This window comes from Centruroides sculpturatus, unplaced genomic scaffold (assembly GCF_000671375.1).
Source record: "Centruroides sculpturatus isolate CEXI.00-Female unplaced genomic scaffold, Cexi_2.0 scaffold445, whole genome shotgun sequence".
Taxonomy (NCBI): Eukaryota; Metazoa; Arthropoda; class Arachnida; order Scorpiones; family Buthidae; genus Centruroides; species Centruroides sculpturatus.
The window spans coordinates 260,316-280,791 of NW_019384683.1; the positions used below are offsets into that span (position 1 = coordinate 260,316).

General features: G+C 33.5%; 1 protein-coding gene across 1 annotated transcript in view; it reads left to right on the forward strand.

Moving 5' to 3' along the window:
• The first annotated feature begins 8,251 nt into the window (after positions 1 to 8,251).
• LOC111626995 (telomere length regulation protein TEL2 homolog) overlaps positions 8,252 to 20,476 on the forward strand; it is a 52,357-nt gene continuing 40,132 nt past the window's right edge. The window contains exons 1-3 of the mRNA XM_023370534.1: positions 8,252 to 8,635; positions 14,853 to 15,053; positions 18,975 to 19,129. Of these exons, the coding sequence (XP_023226302.1) occupies positions 8,340 to 8,635; positions 14,853 to 15,053; positions 18,975 to 19,129 (652 nt within the window). The 5' untranslated portion in view covers positions 8,252 to 8,339. The remainder of the gene's footprint in view (positions 8,636 to 14,852; positions 15,054 to 18,974; positions 19,130 to 20,476) is intronic.

Below are 20,476 nucleotides of genomic sequence, written 5' to 3' on the forward strand. Positions count from 1 at the left end.
TTACAAAGACCCATAGCGAGACGATTGAATTCATAATGCCCCGATGGAGTACTGAACCCAGTTTTCTCTTTTGAATCCGGGCTCAGCGGCAATTGCCAATAACCACTCAATGTGTCCATCGTGGAATAATATTTAGTCTTGCCTAACAGGCTCAATGATTCCTGGATCAACGGTAAGGGGTATGGGTCTATCTTCGTCACTTTATTTAGTTGTCTATAGTCCACCACAAATCGATAACTTGAATCAGATTTCTTGACCAATAATGCCGGTGCTGACCACGGGGAGCTTGATGGTTCAACTACCCCACTTTCCATCATGTTCTCTATTAATTTGTCCATAATTTCTCGCTGCGCATACGGAATGCGATATGGAGCTCGATAGATTGGAGGACTATCGCCTGTATCTATCTTATGCTCGGTTAACTTGCAATATCCCAAGTCGAAATCGTCCTTTGCAAACACCTGTTTGTATTTATACAATAAGTCCAGCAAAGGAGTCAACTTGTCCTTCCCCACTTCACTTAAATCGAATAGATTAGCTACCTGCGCTCTAGTCAGCTCTTTTTCTTTGGATTGCAATGTATGGTTTCGTTCTACGCTTTCCTTTGTTTCTTCTTCTGCCCTAAAAAAGGTCCCTAATCTACTTCCTTTATTAAATTTTATAGGTTGAGTGGACACATTCATAATCCTAATCGGTATTCTGCCACTCTGTTGCGTTTTCACTAAGACACCTGCAATAAACACTCCTTCTCTATCCAAAGTACAAGGTTCAACTACACCTACTTGGTTAACAACTTCGCCTCTCACGTTCCCTTTCACCACGACTTCCGATCGCGGGGGAACTACGCAATCGTTTAACAATGTGACAACACGCGTAGGATCATCTTTCCTTTCGTTTTTTCTAACTGTTTCTCTGTGGCCTGTAGTCTCTAACACTTTACTCTGTTTATTTATCTGTTCGCGGTTTCCTTTCCTCCTCTTCTTATATTTGTTACTTTTATTAACCTTGTTCCGATCTTCTCTAACCTTGTCTAAGCGGGTCACGTTTTCTTCGAACCGACCACGTTGATTCCCTTCGTTCTGTCTGCTATCCTTTATTTCTAATCCTGGCGAATCACTAATGTTGTTATGAACACTTGCCAATCCCCGGAAGGTTACCTCATCTCCTGTTGGGAATATTAACTTCGCGTTTTTAACGGAAATGGTTATATCATATTTCTCTATTATATCCCTTCCTAAAATTCCCTCATTTGGTTCGGTTATTTTAGGGTCTACCACATAACATTCGTGCACAAACCTTAAATTACCTATCTTAAAATTTAGGATATATTTCCCTATTATTTCTATCCCGTGACCTGTTACACTTATTAAATCTAACGCGCTCGTTTGTGCTTCCTGCAATCTGCCTAACTCTTGGAAGAGCGCCTTTGATACTAACGTAACGGCTGCGCCTGTATCTATCGTAAGCCGCGTTCTTTTGTCTTCTATTTCGCAGATTAAGGTGCAAGGCGGTAAATCTCGCGGAGAATCCTCGCTCTTAGATCTACCGATTCCCGCCAACGGGATCGCATCGCATCCCTCGTCTCTTACATTAAGCAAACCGCGTGGTTGTTCTTTGACCTTAATCGAAATAACTCTATCGCCGCGATTCCCTTTTGAATCATTTCGATTTCCTTCTCTATGATAATCTACTGGATTGGTGCTTTCCTCTGGACTGGGTAAGGCTAAACATTTACTGGCGGTGGCACGGAGGGGTGTTCGCGGAGTTGCGTAACTCCCTTCCGGCCAGTCCTGACCGTAACGCGCCGAAAAATAAGGCATNATGCCACCCAGGAGAAGTTTCTATGAAACTGGCTCTTATTTAGGTATATTTATACAGGTAATAGAAAACCAGGAAAAATGCACATTGGCCACTGTGTTAGTGAGGTGTGCACCACAACCAATTACCAGTATTCAGTAGTATTAACTTAGCCACTAGTGTTGGACAAAAAAATAGGAGAAAGGCTCAGATAATCATCATTCTACTGTATAAGAATTTCGATGGGAAGATGAATTGACTTGTGTGAAAGTATCTCACAGTTCGCTATTTTCTTCTGCACATAAAATCTACCTGTTTTGTGTAAAAGAAATTCTATTCCATTTTATTATATTTTATCTCATTTAAATCAATAATTGTGCTTTAATAATTAATTATCCAAGTGTTTGCATGAAGAGACTTAGTCATATAACGATACAGTATAAGTGACAAACATTCTAGTTGGTGGGATTTGTTATGGTTGTCATGCCTGACAAAAAAATTTTGGGAGTTAATATTTTCAAAAATCGAGCATGAGGGAAATGAATGTCTCCACTTTAATTAAAATGTTATAAATTTATCAATAATTATTGTAAACGTAAAGAATGTATATATTTATTTCAGATTCATTGGGAAAAAAGTAGTTTAAATGAAATGTCTCAAATCACAGCTTTCGATATTTGTCTCTGCTATCGTTTGCATCTATTGATGAACGATTTAACTAAATATCAGCGGCTTTTACACATGCGTTTAACCACGTGATTTACGAGCCACGCAGGTACGCGCGGGAAAGAGTTCACGTTGAAGCTAAATGTGGCATGCAGTTGTGAGGCCAGCCGATTAGGGGTGAGGTGTTTTCGACAGCCGAGCGGTTAATTCTGTCGTGTGGGCGCGGAATGACTCACCGAGACAGGTTTACCATATAAAACCGTTTAATAATATACATAAATCGTTCTTACAACAATCTAATGCGGGCAAGAGCTTATCCCACGATGGGTTTCTGTCACAGTTCCTAAAAATCGGACAGTTCGATTGTTCGATTGGTCCTTGGGGAGCTTTCGGCACTGTGGACGCAGAGAACGATGGCTCCGGGGCACACACCAACACTTGTAGTGATATCCTCGGTTGACAAGTCGAACCTCGACGATCCTGGACGTGACCTCGGCGATCCTAGAGTGGACGGGTTGGCGAAACCAGTTCCTAGGTCGTCGGAAGAGCCTTCGTTGCGTCTCGGTCGGGAGCACCAAATCCCGACAGGTGAGCACTACACACCAAAACCCAAGACTCTGTAAAGTTCCCGAAAACGTGGTTTTATCGATTTTTTCCACCGCGGTCGCCTCTCCATTGGTCTCTCCTCGTCACATGGTGACAATTCGAAACTCCAGGCAGGGCGCGGGAGAGGTCAACGTCGCGTCGGAACACGACTCCTCTCCAACCTCGTTTTCCTCGACTTTACTCTATCTATTGTTTAAAATGTTTTAACAAGACAAAAGGTTCATTGTTTAAATCCGATCTTTAAGTTCGCTCTTTCGCACTACGAAACTTGACTCATTTAAAAAGTCGTTAATGGCCTGCTTTCGGACCCCGTTTGGGTCTTCACACAGTCAATCACTTAGGCATGTCTTTCGGTTCAACCGTTCTCGCATTTACACGTACAGTACAGTACAGTACACATCTAACTGCAGGAAGCGGTCATAGCGGATTATCGTTGCTAGACGAAAGAATTTGTAACCGATTTTATAAATTTGTGTAAAGAACATCCTTGCTTATGATGTATTAAAAGTAAGGAGTATCCAACAAAAATATGAAAAACGAGGCCGGAAATGGCTGTAGTAGTGCCTATATTCTTTCACTCAAGTACTGTACGGGGCTTTCTCCTATTTTTTGGCTATTAACTACTACATATATTTCAGCAGCAGCAATAATACGGACGCGCTTCTTTATTTGCACTCATAATATGGTTGACTCGATTAGGATGTGATCATACACTACTTGTAACTTTTGAAATGTTCAATGCCACGCGCCACGCAGTCGGATGAGAATGCACGCTGTCTTGCATTTACACATCTACGTTCTGAACGCAGGAAAGGTACGGAAAAGAGTATTTTGTATTTTTTTCACTCCACGTTCTTGCGCATCACGAACCCGTTCGTTCGTTCGCACATTTAAGAATATACTGTACCTGTACGTATAAAGGCCACTATTGGTTAAAATTCTAACTTCCCTCCCACTCGTGATGCCGAGTTTAAAGTATGATCACAAAATGTAATTTGAAATTAGATATGTCCAACAACTTTACGCTAAAATTTGGGGGTCATAGCCAACTTAACCCCCACTAGGCACATCCATGGTCATGCTATAAAAACTGCGTTTAAATAATTTTATAACTTCATTATTCCTGTTATAGTCCTTTTTATGTTTCTCTTTCATATGTCTACTTAAACTTTGCTTATACTTGTAGGGCCTACTTTAAATTGCATATACAGTACTGCATTCCATTTTCAACAAAGACAACGAAATACTGAAACAAAGACAAATCTTGTTGCCGCGATTGGCGCTGTTTGCCATAGCAGAATTTAGAACTAATATTTTTCTGGGAACTAGACTCTATTTTTGTAATAAAAAAAAAAAAACAGCTACATCTTGTATACAGCTAACACCTTGTGGGTACCGCTTCCAAGCGCCAAACTTATAGTTACCAAAGAAAACTCCCAAGAAAAATTGACTGTCTTCTAAATTGTCATAATTATTTTACGTCTGATGTTTTTGTTTGGGTAAAAAGAATTAATAGAAAAAATTTTCTACTTATAAAATGGTTACTTTATAGTTTAGTGTTTTGTTAACGAGAATAAACGAAAAGGTTATAGATTTTACATACATCGTTTGTTGTATTTGTATATAAGTATCACAATCTTGTCAAATTTGATCCTCTGGCCTTGTTTGTTTTTTTTTTTACAAAACTTGACGTGTCGAGACTCACAAAACCCAAAAAGTCAAAGGAAAAAAAATTCCGCGTGTGTTTTGGAGTGATAAAATACCCATGTTCGAATAAACACCTTTCCAGCGAGGATCGATGTTTGGTCCCCCTGTATATCAAGAATAACACGCAACACAACATTGGAAACGTATTTGCATCAACAAAAAACAGGTTCCCGAATATCAGAGTAACCAGAATCGAGTTACACACACGTGTGAAGCTCAGTTGTATCCATTAAATGCTGACACTGTTTTTGTGAATAAACATTCTCGTTTTTCAATTCAAAAAGACATTCGAAACGAATTTCTACGAGTCTAACAGCTCGGACAGATCTTCAAAAAAAGAAAAATGAGTAAAAATAGAAAAATATAATTTTGTGTTTTTACCGCCAGGAAGAAAGGCGATTTGTACGAAATTTTGTTAGTGTTATTAGGCTAAACGGAATTTAATAGGACTACTACGACACAATAATGCATTACTTGTATACGAAGCATGTAAATTTAATAAGTACAACATCTAAATTAAATTATAAAATGATTGGGATACGAAATAATTGAACGAATAAACAATCCAAACAATCTTTATTGTAGAATCTATACTTGGCTAATTGTTGGAAATCCACATTAAAAAATAGCAGAGGAATAATTAGATGTGTTTCACGTCGAATGTCCTAAATGTCGGGATGTTTACATCTACCCGGTTTCCCTGACATGCGCCCATCTGTATTGCAAGACATGTATCGAGAGTGCCAGGAAAATCAGAAAAGTCTGTCCGATATGTTAATCTCCTACACGAAAAATTAGAAAACGAGACGATCGAATCAAGAAAATGAAGAAAATCATGGCCACACATTACGCCATCTGCCATTCGTGTGGGAAAACAAGACTCTGCGGCGACAAATCACGGACTGGTGAGATGGCGCCACTCCTCTACGAGTTTCCCGGGAATCCCGGATAGAAAAACGGGAACTGGGTTTTTCCCAGAGAGAGAATTCTGGGTATTGTTGCTTCTTCTTCTTGTCGGGTGATCGCTGCCATGAGCACGTGTAGCTCTCTTTCAAGTGTACTCGAGGATTGTTAAATGTTGTTAAATAAATGTTGTTTTAGTTTAAAACGTGGTCGTGGACTTAACTAATTCACGTTTACAACCTTCTGATAAAGACAGTCTTTGTGGAGATGTAAATGGATGGAGAAAGACGGCCAGGTTTCGTCTAACCGATGGCGGCCATCCATTACCTCCAACTCTTATCGGGACTCCGTAAGCACAGGACGGGATGCAAAGAGGCCGCCGAAAATTCCAATAAAAAAAAAATTTCTGCTTGTACGAAAACCATTTGATGTGCGCTGTGCCAAAAGAAGATCGCACCAAACGGACTCTTAAAAGCGCCTGAAAAACGAGGAGTGGACGTTCCGTTGATCTGTCCGAAGTGCGCTTTGAAAAATAGACTAAATCGAGATAATTTAAAATAGACGTGGACAAAAATTTCAACGAATAATTTTGAATACAAATAACGCTTTGTTCGGTGAATTAAAATGAAAAATTTCTAAGTTTTGAATCATTAAAATTTGATTTTATTATTTACAAATAATTTCATTATTTACAGCAAAAAAGACATATACGATACTTATGTTTAGATTCTTTCTACACCTGTTCGTATAACAACTTTTTATATTTTAACGGGCAATTATTTATCGTGACATGGTTACATTGCTGGGATGCAATTTTTAAATCGTATTTTTAATTTTTAAAATTTAAAATATATGCTCTCCACCTAATAACGAGTTCGTTATATCGTTACTTCCGATTGGATAAAAGAACATCACACGGTCACTATGGAAAGATTAAAAAAAATTGTTATAGAAGTGACAAAATGAGGCTAGCATTTTTTAAAATTTAAATTTTAAATTTAATGAAGTAAGTTTAAAATACGCCAATTGCCAAAATATTTAAAAATGCAATTTAAGGGAAATTTCTTCAAGCATGAACGTCACGTGGTCAATGACGTCACTGTAACGAAAGTGCCATATCCTATCCTAAATCGATAAAATGTTTATTCTATAGCTAATATTTTCTTAAAATAATAAATAAAAAAGAAAATCAGTAGCGTATACTTTCCGTAAGAGCGTAAAACGAATATAACCAAAATTTCATCTGGATTGGACAAAAATTGCAGGAGTTATAAGGAATTCACACAAACAGACAACGGCTTTTATATTATTAAAAAGACTGGTGACATGTAGCAACTCTAAACATTTTGGCAAACAATCAACTGTTTTAGATGTAAAAAATTAATAAATTACAGTTCAAGAATTCCTTTGGAAGATGGCTAAATTTTTATACTGCTAAATTCTCTAAAGGTCATTTTGTATTTATTAACGAAGACCAATTGTCGATGGACATATATAAAGTGCTTCCAATAAGAGAAGAATATTTCTCAGACTTTACATCAGAAGAGATAAAAAGAGCAATTAAACGTTTTATATCTGGCACCTCATCTGGATCTGATTTTATTCGAACAGAATATTTAAAATGTTTCTCAGAACAATTCTTACTCACAATATTGGAAGTTTTTAATTAATTATCACTAAATTAGAAAGCTGTATAAGCCGTGAATTTAAAAACTAATAGCATCAAAAATAGCATTTGAAACTATTCTTATATTCTCAAAAATATTGTGGCAACACTCAATTTATTATAATAGTGATCGTCTGTTAAGTCGAATTTATTTTTACATTTATTTAAATAAAAATGCAAATGTTCAAAATCTTAAATCTTCTAAAGTTCTTAACTGATTGCTTTGAAATTTTGACACAACGTTTCATTCGAATACGCGCGTTTTTATATTATATAAATGTCAAAATTCCTCCCCCGCGGGGAGAGGGACAAAATTAAGGCTTACCGTGAAGAACTGTGTCTTCCATTATTCTATTTTAGATGCGGTTTTTTGCGTTTTAAAATAGGGTACTTTACTGTACGTCAAGAGAATGTACACTAAAAAGCAGGGCTGTGGAGTCGCGTAAAAATCTACCGACTCCGACTCCGACTTTTCCTTATCATCCGACTCCGGCTAAAATACCAAAACTCCACGACTCCGACTCAACAACTGAGGGACTGTGGAAGTCGCGTAAAAATCTACCGACTCAGACTCCGACTTTTCCTTATCATCCGACTCCGGCTAAAACATCAAAACTCCACGACTCCGACTCCACAGCCCTGCTAAAAAGGGATTTTTCGAAATTCCTCCGCGGGGAGTGTTATACATTTATAATGGATACATTTTGAGCCACAGCAACGCGTGGCTGGGTACAGTTAGTATTTTATATAATATAATCGCAAATTAAATTTACATTTTTATCAAAAACTATTTAAATATTGTCTAAAAATTATTATGATCAAAAATAACATTTGAAAATTGTTCTGCACTCCATAAATAAATAGATTGTGAAAACGTGTTGGCTGGCAACACTTATTCGCAATATGTCGGTCGTCTGCCGAGTTTAAATTATTTTTCTGTCTTGTGTATAAATTTAATCCCAAAGTAAATTAATAATTAATTTATAGACAAAAAATGGAAAGCTACTTAAGCGTTGAATCTAAAAAACTCGTTTACGAGGTGTTGTATGCCGTAAAATCCGATTACGATGACGATTTTAAATGGCGATCTGCAGAGAGACTTCGCGATCATCTGGTAAAAGAGGGAAGTTTGAAATATTCTTGTACTCTTCCGTTGCAGGATATATTATGCGCTTTATTGACATTACCTTCACGTTTGGGTTGGCAGAAGAAATTGCTTAATGACTTTTTTCTGAACGGAAATCATTGCGACAGTTTTCTAGTATTAGTTCGTCAATTAAACGAGAAAACGTAAGTTTAATTTCATAATAGATTTTAATATGAATTTATATAAATATGGTATAAAGTTTCATTTCTACATTTGATCTAGAATTCTTTTTTTGGATATATTGATCATATAACTTTATAGGCTGGGTTATTGTACAAGTATATGTAGAGACATTTTAACAGTGTCTCTGAACCTAAGCAGAAAGGCAAATTAGGATCCCTCTTCTGTGCAGTCGTACCTCAGGATATGAAATTAATTTGTTCCTAAACTGAGATCGTATCATGAAAATGTCGTATGGTGAATCATTTTTCTCCATATGATTACATATAAAACCAAATGATCTGTTTCAACACGAAAAACACACTCAAATTAAAGCTTAGTAGTACTGCATTTGCTTTCTTTCCTACACTTCCACCAGCACTTTCACTGGATAGAGGTCACTTGGTAAAATATCTATCCAAAGAGATTTGGCTTTGCCTACTTTTTAAAATGTTTCTAAAATGACTTAGGCAAATGTCATTAAACTGAGCAGCAATACGACCAGTGTGAACCTTTTCGGGATGTTTCTTTTCAATAAAATCAGTCACTTTCTGATAAGAGATCCTTCCACGACAAAGCAAACACGCGGACTGAGACCAATGAACAGAAGGAACATGTGATCATGGCAGTGGCGTTGCAAACTAATGTAACATCATATGGTGAGTTTTTGTTCGTACTATGGAGCAAAAATATGTTTAAATTTCATATTGTATCCTGAAAATTTCATATCGTATCCTGAAAATTTCATATGATGAAGCGTTTGTATCCTGAGGTACTACTGTATATTCAATGGCTGCATTCAGCAGAGTCAACAGTTGTAACTGAGCAAAAGTGTTTCAATCGGTACATGTTACATAGTTATGTCTGCTGAACAATGAGTGACATATGCATTGGAACTGGAAGCAGCCATCATTGGTCAGTGTCGAGTAGTGATAGGTAGCTTAAATGAAAGATGCTACTGAATGTGACGTCAAAACATCATGCGTTTTGAAACGGTGCTACTGCAGAGTGCATTTGGCAGAAAAATACTCAACAGCTCTGCAACTGTTGAGTCTTCTGAATGCAGCCAATAACTACTCATAACTAAACTAGGCACAGTTTGCAAATTCCACACTTTCACATGTCCCTAGTATGTCATAATTACCAGTTAACAAATATTTCATAATTCTGAATATGTTTCTCTATAAAAAACAAATACTTGAATAAAATATATAGCTAAATGACTGAATTTTTGGTAGTTTTGTTTTTATCACTACCAGTTGCATTGCAGTAATAATAGTTATTACTAATGTAGTTGTGCTTAATTTAGCTATTGTTAGTCATTGGCTACATTATAAACAGCCATTATGTTTGTCAAAATATTGATCTAATCAAAAGTAGTTTACTGAATAATCTTTTTGTTTAATATTAACATTATTTAAATTTATAATTATATTATTTCCAAAATTCAAACATTAATGTTCTTTCCAAACCAGTTTTAGCTGATTGAATAGTATTTTTTCAAAGGTAATTGGACCATCGACTAGTATGCTATTGATATGAGATGAGTATTTTGTCATCAACGAGTTTGAAGAAAAATTTTCAGTAGCAGCCATCTAATATTGCAGGTTGTCTATATAAAATTTTCTTGTGGGGAGTAACACTAATTTCAACTTTTTAAAATCAACTGATGTACTGCTTTGGCAACTGTTTTTTAATAGATGTTTTATTCATTTTTTAATATTTCTGTTGTTTAAATATTGTTCAACATAACTTAAGTTATGTAGATATGAATTCTTTGGTACCAATTTGTACATGCAGTGGTTCTAGATGAGGGAGAAGAAACATTGGAAAATGGAATTAGTTATATTCTTATTGACGGTAAGGGGAAATAGAAAGAGACAAATATATATATATATATACAGGGTGTGGCATAGAGAGTGGATAATCCATTACCTCCGGATACAGGACATCATATCATGACTGTTCAGGAAATTAAACATTGTGTTTAATAGAAGTGTCATAGTTTTTGAGTTATTGGACATTTTCTATTTTTTTGGAAAATGGACTTCTCTACTGGGGGTGCCTTAAGGACAAAATATACAAAAAGCCCATGACCTTGATCAAGCAGCTTCGGGAGCGAATCAAAAGGGCTGCACGGAAAATCAGTGAAGCAGGTATTGCGGGAAAAATTAAGCGATCATTTATTAGAAGGTGTGGGGCATGTGTCAGAGCCCATGATGATCACTTTGAACACTTATTGTAAATTTACAATAATAAATGTAGTAACCCAATTGATCATTTTGTTTTATTCTATCATTTTAATTAGATTCATTGGATTTCCAATTAGATTATTTAGAAGCCCAATTCATTCATGAGATTTTAAAAATTTTCCTTGATCTTTCTCAGTAGGAATATTCATTGAATTGAAAGTTACAAATGCCATTTATGCTATTTTAAATCTCAGTACAATAGGCAAATCATTAGTTAGTTTGTCACTCAGGTTACAGTACTTTTTTTTACACCGAAAAAAAACAAAACAAACATTTTGAATTACTTTTTGTTCTAAAAAAAACCAAGACTATGACACTAAAATGGCAGTTTATGTTTGATAGAGCATGTATCCAAAACTAGTACAGGTAGCCCTCGGTTTACACTGGCTCAATTTACGCCGATTAACAATAATGCCACTGCTCAATTTGCCATTTCGTGATGTAATTCCCCTATTTTCCCTATGCCAGACTGATTTTTGTTGCAATGTTTATGTATTTACTGAGCTGCGACATTGTACAGTACATTTGTTAAAACAAAGATTTTTATTGAATATATTTATTTTTTCTCTTCAATATTATTGGGTATGTATGCATTTGCATTAAATTAATATTAAAATACTAAATGTTTAGGTTCCCACGAGTCAAGTTATTAAACTTAATAGTCCAATAAATGTCGTTCGAATCCAGAGCACTAATAAATGCAAATAGTTTGTATCCCATATCAGTTCATTCAGAAAAACACCTTACGACACAGTAGCACTTCCAGCGATCACAAATTATCGTTAGTGAGATGAAATCTACTTCTCGTTGGCCAGACGATACCTACTTCTTGTCAGTCAGACGATATCTAACTCTCCTTAGCGAGACGAAACCAACTTCAATTTTTCTGTTCAAACTGACTTTAGATATGCACTAGGGCAGCCGGCAGTGGACCAATCAGCATCTCTGCTTGTCTGTAGCTCTATTTCGGGTTAGTGTATCCTTTCAACTATGGAAAGTTTGGCGGATGAACTTGTGAGTTAGACAATGATTGGGAGCAAAGTGCAAATGTAAAAAGGAGCATCATCGCATCCATTCAACCATATTCCAAAATTATTAATGAAAGAAAACAAAAATCTAAACCATTACAAATGGATACTTTTTTCCGAAAAATGTAAGAGATCTGAAACTTTGAAATGTCTTTTGAGATTTTTTAATAAAAACATTTCATTTTATTCTATCATAAAATACATTTAAAAAAATTAAATATATAATATATCTATTTTGTATTATATTGTATTAATAAACAAAATTATTTGCATATTTTTCACTTATGTAGAACCTAACCCTATACCTTGCTGTAAATATGGGTTCATTTTACGCTGATTCGATTTGCACCAGCTTTTGTAGGAATGGAACTGCGGCATAAACTGAGGGCTACCTGTATTCAAAAACAGAATGGAAAAAATCCTTGATTTGTGACCATGATATTGAAAAATGTAAATGACGGAGTCCATTTTCCCAAAAAATAGAAAATGTCCAATAACTTGAAAACTATGACAATTTTTCTAAACACAATGTTTAATTTTCTGAACAGTCATGATGTGCCGTATCTGCAGGTAACAGATTATTCACTCTTTATGCCACACCCTGTATAGTGTATTTAATAGTTACTGGAGCTGATCTGGTTTGAATCTATAATGAAACGTGCTACTATATAAGCTAGATTTTGATTATTTAGTTTGGCAATGAAATATTGTATAAATTTTTTATTAGAAAACTTTTATGAAAGATCACAAGAAGAATCTCTGAAAATATATTTAATATTTTTGATGAAATTTTTAGAATTTTCACAATTATAATAAGTTATAGATTTTTCTCTTTTGCTACTTTCCATTCTTTAATAAATAATGCATCTTAATTTAATCCCATTGCTGAAAGGTTTTTTAAAAATAAAATAAACTAAATATGTGTACAGTATTAAAATTTGTAGCTATAACTCAGACACTGAAAAGCAAGCACAATACAATCTTAGTAATCTGGCCATTTTCTACTTTGAGATATCTAGTACAGTGGTACCTCAGGATACGAATGCCCCAGCATACGAAATTTTCAGGATACGACATGAAATTCAAACATATTTTTGCTCCACAATATGAACAAAAACTCACCATACGATGTTACATTAGTTCACAGCGCCATTTTTTATTCACTTCTGTTTCATTGGTCTCAGTCCATGTGTTTACTTCGTCGTGGATCTCGCTCGATAAAGTAAATCTTAAGGTATTATCAGAAAGGGACTGATTTTATTGAAAAGAAACATCCTGAAAAGGTTCACACTGCTGTATTGCTGCTTGGATTAATGACATTTGCCTAAGTCATTTTAGAAACATTTTAAAAAGTAGGCAAAGTCAAACCTCTTTGGATAGATATTTTACCAAGCGACCTCTATCCAGTGAAAGTGCTGGTGGAAGTGAAGGAAAGAAAGCAAAAGCAGTAAATAAAAATTTTTAAAAACTATAAATATATAAAACAATGCTAATTTTTAAACATCTTTTTTAAGTTATTGTTACATTATGTTATGTAAGTTAAGTTTTAGTATCATTTCCCTTCTCCCTCTGTTCCGCCACCAGTTTACACCTCCACGTTGTCTATCCTCAAAGGTAAAGTGCAAATAAAACTACATTTTTTTTAATCAATTATTATTCTATTATGGTTATTTATACATTTACAACTACAAAATGCATTTTTCAGTGTTTTCCTTACTATAGTTATTATTTTTTAATGTACTACTCAGCTTTAATTTGAGTGTGTTTTTCATGTTGGAACGAATTATTTGGTTTTACATGTAATCGTATGGGGGAAAATGATTCACCTTACGACATTTTCATGATACAATCTCAGTTTCGAAACAGATTAATTTTGTATCCTGAGGTACCACTGTAATTCAATACTAGTTGATTTTCAGGTGTTACCAGCACTGTTATCAAGTTGTAGACAAGTTTCCCACTATTCCAGTTCTCACTAAATTTGAACACTTTTCCTCTAAGCATGACATAATATTAAAGATTTTTAGGTTCATCATCTTAGGCTTCTTGAAAATGTATAGTATCTTACAAAACAATACTGTATAAATATAAAAATTGGTTCCCAAAATTTTCCACCAAAATTATTGTACTTTCTTCTAAATTTTCCATGGTTATTTCAATTTTTCACTAAATTTACTGAGAATCTATCAACTTGGCCACATGATTGATGGTGACAGCCACACACTCGGATGTTTTGATCAATAGTTCAACTTGCATTTTGCTACATCATCGACAGTTGGCTCCCCACTGTCAAATTTGTTTATTTACTCAACTATTTTCATGATGCCAATTATATTCATATTTTTGTGTTTAAATTGTTAATTTTCCAAAATGTATAAACTTCCGATAATTTGGCAGTCTTCTTAATCTAACATTATTCTGGTCTCATATGTTAGATTACCAAGATTGTACTGTAATGATTTATGCAAAATTTCAAAATTCTTTACTTTAAAAATGATATCTTTTTGATCACTTTATAACTTATTGGGCTGCAATTTTCAGATTGCAGACCTATACATTCCCACTGTTGTCCACCCATCTGTCCTTCATTAATCACAAGAATAGAGTTAGATGAAAATTGAGACCAGATATGGAAAACTTAGGGTCAGATGCCCCATTTAACTATATATAAACTTTTGGTCTGTACTAAAGTCATGTGATTTTTTTTAAATTAAAAGATGATTGAAAATTGCAGCCCAGCATTATGAGGATGTTACAATAATATACACTTGATTTTCATTTATAAAATGTATATTTTGTTGGTAAAATTTTTCAATCTTTTTGCCAAGTTAATTTATCATATATTTACAAATTTTTAAAATTTTGTTTATTATAAATTAGAAAGTAGGTATGATTTTTATTTATTTTATTATTTTGTTTAGCTTAAATGAAGCACAAGTTGTTGATCTTCTGGAAAAATTTATTATACATCCCAACATGAAAGATATGATTTTAGAGCAATGCATTATTCAAGAATACAAGAAAAATATAGTTCATTTGTATTTTCATAAATGGGATGAAATAATTTCTTTTCTCGTCACCCTGCCTGAAAGAATGACAAAAAGATTTAAAATTAATATAAGGTAAGAATTACTGTATATCTCGGGTATAAATTTTTGTCAAAGTTTTATAGTTTTAGTATATACAGTAGAGTGCCGTTTATCCGAATCATTTGGGGACTGGGGTTGTTCGGATAACTTATTTTTTGGATAACTGATTATGTACGAAAAATTATATAAATGTATCCCATGTTGAAATTTTTCTCTGTTGCATGTCGCTTTGTGTTAAATTTTCGTCGACGTTAAGCCTAACATAAACTTTTTTAAATAACAATCGTGGCTATTGTATCGTTAAAAATTATTTTTTTATTTTTTACAAACAAAATAAATATATTGAAAAGTATAAAAACAAAAAAATTATACTTTAGAAGTTAATCTAGTATCAAAAACGTTTGATTCAGCATGACACACAGTCCTCAGAAAAACACCACACAAAAGTGCCAGTGCTGCCAACTAAAACACACACACCAACAAAAAAAGTATTGGAGTAGCCCAAGATATAGCCAGATTGCAGCGCCACAGCACTAGCGAAAATTTAAATTTGCCGACTGAAATGCTTTCGGTTAACCGATGTTTTGGATAACTGGCTTTCGGATAAATGACACTCTACTGTATCTGCCCTATAAGACAACCCCCAAACTATCAACAGCCCATGAATTCAGTTTAGATCAGCGATTATCATCTGAATAATAATACTGTATAGCATATACAGAATTACGTCCTATTTATAATTTTTCAAATGAACAAATTTTATTTTCTTTCATCTGGCAGCACTGCCTTGTGATTGTTACATTGGCACTGATTCAGCATTTGGGTAATGACCTTGACTATTCACAAAAATGTCGTATGGGCTATTCTATTTTGTGCACATATCCTACTCTCTTCTAGTAAATAATTACAGATTGTCTGTCTTTTTATAATGGTTTTAATTTATATAAATTTCAATCTAATTCTTTTTTGTATCGGTCCTATAAGACAACCCTGGATTTTGGAGGCCTTTTTCTTTTTTTTATGATTCAACTATCATCTTATCTGCCAAGATATATGGTATTTTTAAAAAATTTTTTAATTTTAAATATATACAGTAAAAACTCTATATTACAGATCCTAATATAAATGACCTAGCATAATTACAGATGGTTTAATTCAATTTGGCCAAAAGTATAGGAAAATTATAAGAAAACTTACCCCACTATGAACTACCTGCAAACTGTTGTCCTTCCATTATTATGTACAGTACTTTTTGGTCACCATTTTATTTTGTCATAGTTATTGTTTTATTTAATTTTTGCAAAAAATAATATAATATTTATTTTTAATCATTTTTTTCAGTCTACACGTTTACATANATGTTGAAATTTTTCTCTGTTGCATGTCGCTTTGTGTTAAATTTTCGTCGACGTTAAGCCTAACATAAACTTTTTTAAATAACAATCGTGGCTATTGTATCGTTAAAAATTATTTTTTTATTTTTTACAAACAAAATAAATATATTGAAAAGTATAAAAACAAAAAAATTATACTTTAGAAGTTAATCTAGTATCAAAAACGTTTGATTCAGCATGACACACAGTCCTCAGAAAAACACCACACAAAAGTGCCAGTACTGCCAACTAAAACACACACACCAACAAAAAAAGTATTGGAGTAGCCCAAGATATAGCCAGATTGCAGCGCCACAGCACTAGTGAAAATTTAAATTTGCCGACTGAAATGCTTTCGGTTAACCGATGTTTTGGATAACTGGCTTTCGGATAAATGACACTCTACTGTATCTGCCCTATAAGACAACCCCCAAACTATCAACAGCCCATGAATTCAGTTTAGATCAGCGATTATCATCTGAATAATAATACTGTATAGCATATACAGAATTACGTCCTATTTATAATTTTTCAAATGAACAAATTTTATTTTCTTTCATCTGGCAGCACTGCCTTGTGATTGTTACATTGGCACTGATTCAGCATTTGGGTAATGACCTTGACTATTCACAAAAATGTCGTATGGGCTATTCTATTTTGTGCACATATCCTACTCTCTTCTAGTAAATTATTACAGATTGTCTGTCTTTTTATAATGGTTTTAATTTATATAAATTTCAATCTAATTCTTTTTTGTATCGGTCCTATAAGACAACCCTGGATTTTGGAGGCCTTTTTCTTTTTTTTATGATTCAACTATCATCTTATCTGCCAAGATATATGGTATTTTTAAAAAATTTTTTAATTTTAAATATATACAGTAAAAACTCTATATTACAGATCCTAATATAAATGACCTAGCATAATTACAGATGGTTTAATTCAATTTGGCCAAAAGTATAGGAAAATTATAAGAAAACTTACCCCACTATGAACTACCTGCAAACTGCTGTCCTTCCATTATTATGTACAGTACTTTTTGGTCACCATTTTATTTTGTCATAGTTATTGTTTTATTTAATTTTTGCAAAAAATAATATAATATTTATTTTTAATCATTTTTTTCAGTCTACACGTTTACATATGCCCAGTTTTGTTTTATTTTCTGACTGATTAATTTTGTTCATTTTTAGTTTTGTTTTCTCTACAAGTGATGAGTTATTATAGCCCACCAGTGGTCAAGCAGATAAAACCAACTATATTGATATTTCATCATGGGTTTGTGCATCATCAAAGGACTGGTTACATGTAGTTTTCTGGGTGTTTTTCACATTTCTAACACCTAAATAGAGATCAGTTTTCCATAAAAGTCCTCCTGGGAGGCATTCCCCTCAGCAGATTATCCATGTATCACATTGCTGTAGCAAATCAAACCAAATCTTGTATTTGTTTGTAAAGCAAAGCCATGGACCATAAAAAATAATGAAAAACTTTAGATTTAACACAAAAAATAGATATAATTCACCAGATTGAAGATAGAAAATCTCAGTTTCTGATTGGTAAAGAAAGTTTATGAGTAAGCAGACAATTTCAAACAGTTTTAAAGCAAGAAAAAAAACTACAACAGGTTTTTCTTAAAAATATTTTAAAAAGAAAAATAAAATAAAAGTATTGTTTTTACAAGTTTAATAAAAATTTGACATATATACTTTACAACTGAAATTTTGTCCACTACATAATTAATGTTTGACCACAATATCGATATGCAGTAATGGACAAGTTGATATTACTATATACGGTAGAATCTCATTATATCAGTGGTAATAAGTCTGGTGAAATTAGTTAAAATACATTGATTTGGCATCTGAACTTGGAGAAAACATCTGCAAACTGCAGATATTTTCTCTACATTTGTTATAGAGATCCATGCTAATATGATTCTGCTGTATAGTAATAGACTTTTGATATAACAAACAAATCCATAATAACAAGTAATCACAATAAAACAGATACAGTATTTATATATATCACCCATTCAATCTGTCCGTCCGTCCCATATCCATTTGATAACGGACACTAGAGGCACCCCTATCATGTCATATTTCAAACATTCAAATTAACAATTTTAATTTTTATTTAAATTAACAATATGAATTATTATTATTCATTTGGCAATAAATTATTATTTGGTCAATATAACAATATAAATAATTCAGTATATTTGTAATAGGAATTTATTATTTCAGGGGCTTATATCTCGCGAAGGGTCGCGAGTAGGGGTATGGTTTATTTGCCTTTTTGTTCGCACAGGAGGCTACAGTTTGGGGGGGTCGCCACCTCTTCACCTAATCTTACCATTGGGACTTTAACAGCACTGTACAGCATATTGATAGGAACAAAAAAGTCAAAGGAACCGTGCCTCATGGAAATTTGTAAACAACACCCACTAGGGGGCGTCCCGGGCTACTAGTTTGTTATAACATACAATTTCTTCAGTCCTGTGGTCTGTTATATCAAGCTTTTACTGTGTATATATGTATATATATAAATTTTCATAATGATATTGTATTATTAATTTTAGGAAGAACTTTCAAGTGGATACATATATAAGTCATCTCATTACATCTTTTCTTTCGGTTTTACATCAGCTTCATAAAAGATTGACTGAAGAGAAAGATGTAAATTTAGAATTTCTTAGTAAACTTTTAGGAAAACTTTGTATTTTAGGTTATGCAAGTAAGTTTTTTATTTTAATTTTTTACTTAGATTTGATTTATTATTTTGTAATTCAGATAATGAGGTAGAGTTAGTTTTTGATTCATAAGTTTGAATGTTATAAAGAAATATTTTATAACAGTTTAAAGTTAACAGAATGTTATTAATAGTTTATGATGTATATAAAATGTATTATATAATTTCATAAATTTACAAGCAAATTTCATTTATATTGTTTTAATTGTGAAAATACAATAAGAACCCTAATTATCTGAGTTCAAATTAACTGTGGTTCTACATTATTTGAGGCAAACCGTTAAGTGAATATACCAATTTGCTTGTAATTCTCCTAATACATAATTTATGCACTTTGTGCATAAATACTGTATTAGGAGTTACTTTACTCTTGAACTTTTAAGAATTATAAGCAAATTCCTCACTACCTGGCCACCTGCATTGTGGGCCTTGCCAAACTCACAATCATTATGAAAAATAGACCCACAGGACGGAAAGAACAAAACAAAATAGTGGTTGATGCTGAGATAACTGGAGAACATTGAGACAAAGATGGAAGGTGCTGGTATAAAACAGGCACAACAAATCCCTTGCTAATGTCATTTTTACTTTCCCAGCCGTTAACAAATTATGTCAATTGGTCAATTGGAAATTATGTCAATTGGTCAAAAAAGACCCCCAAGATTTTTAATTTTTGTACTCAAGAGATCTTAAAACATCAAGAAATGCAAAACAATTTTAGGGTTCTTCCATATGTAGTGATGATAGTGTATGGGAGGCACAATTTTGTTCACTCTGTTTAAAGCTTTATAATGCCTGTGCTTTTTGTCAAAATTTCTGGAATTTTGCAGTGAATTTGTATATTAGGGGATCAATTCTATTAAATTTTGGTGATTTTGATTGAAACGTTGAGGGGGTGGAGAGATAAAGGTGGTCATGTGTATCTCCAGTAGGGTCAGACTTGATGATGATTTTACTTTTGTTGCTTAGACACTATATAGTGTAATCAATTCGAACACTTGGCATTCCTTTGTCTTTTATTTTAGTTCAGTTGATGCGCATTTTAAATTACATGTTTTGGGCATAACATACCCCTCTTCAGCCATCTAAAAAATATAACAAAATATATACAGTACATAAAAGGTAAAAAATACATATAAATGATTAAGATTTTTTTTTTTCAGACATATTTCAGGATTTTTTACGAACTGGGCTCTATTGGATGTGTACATAATATACAACTTACACATTTATTATTGTATATCTATTTGGACAAATATCATAAATATAGTATTAATCATTTCAATACATTGATTTGCACAATCCATATATCTATGCTATCAATGTACCTTC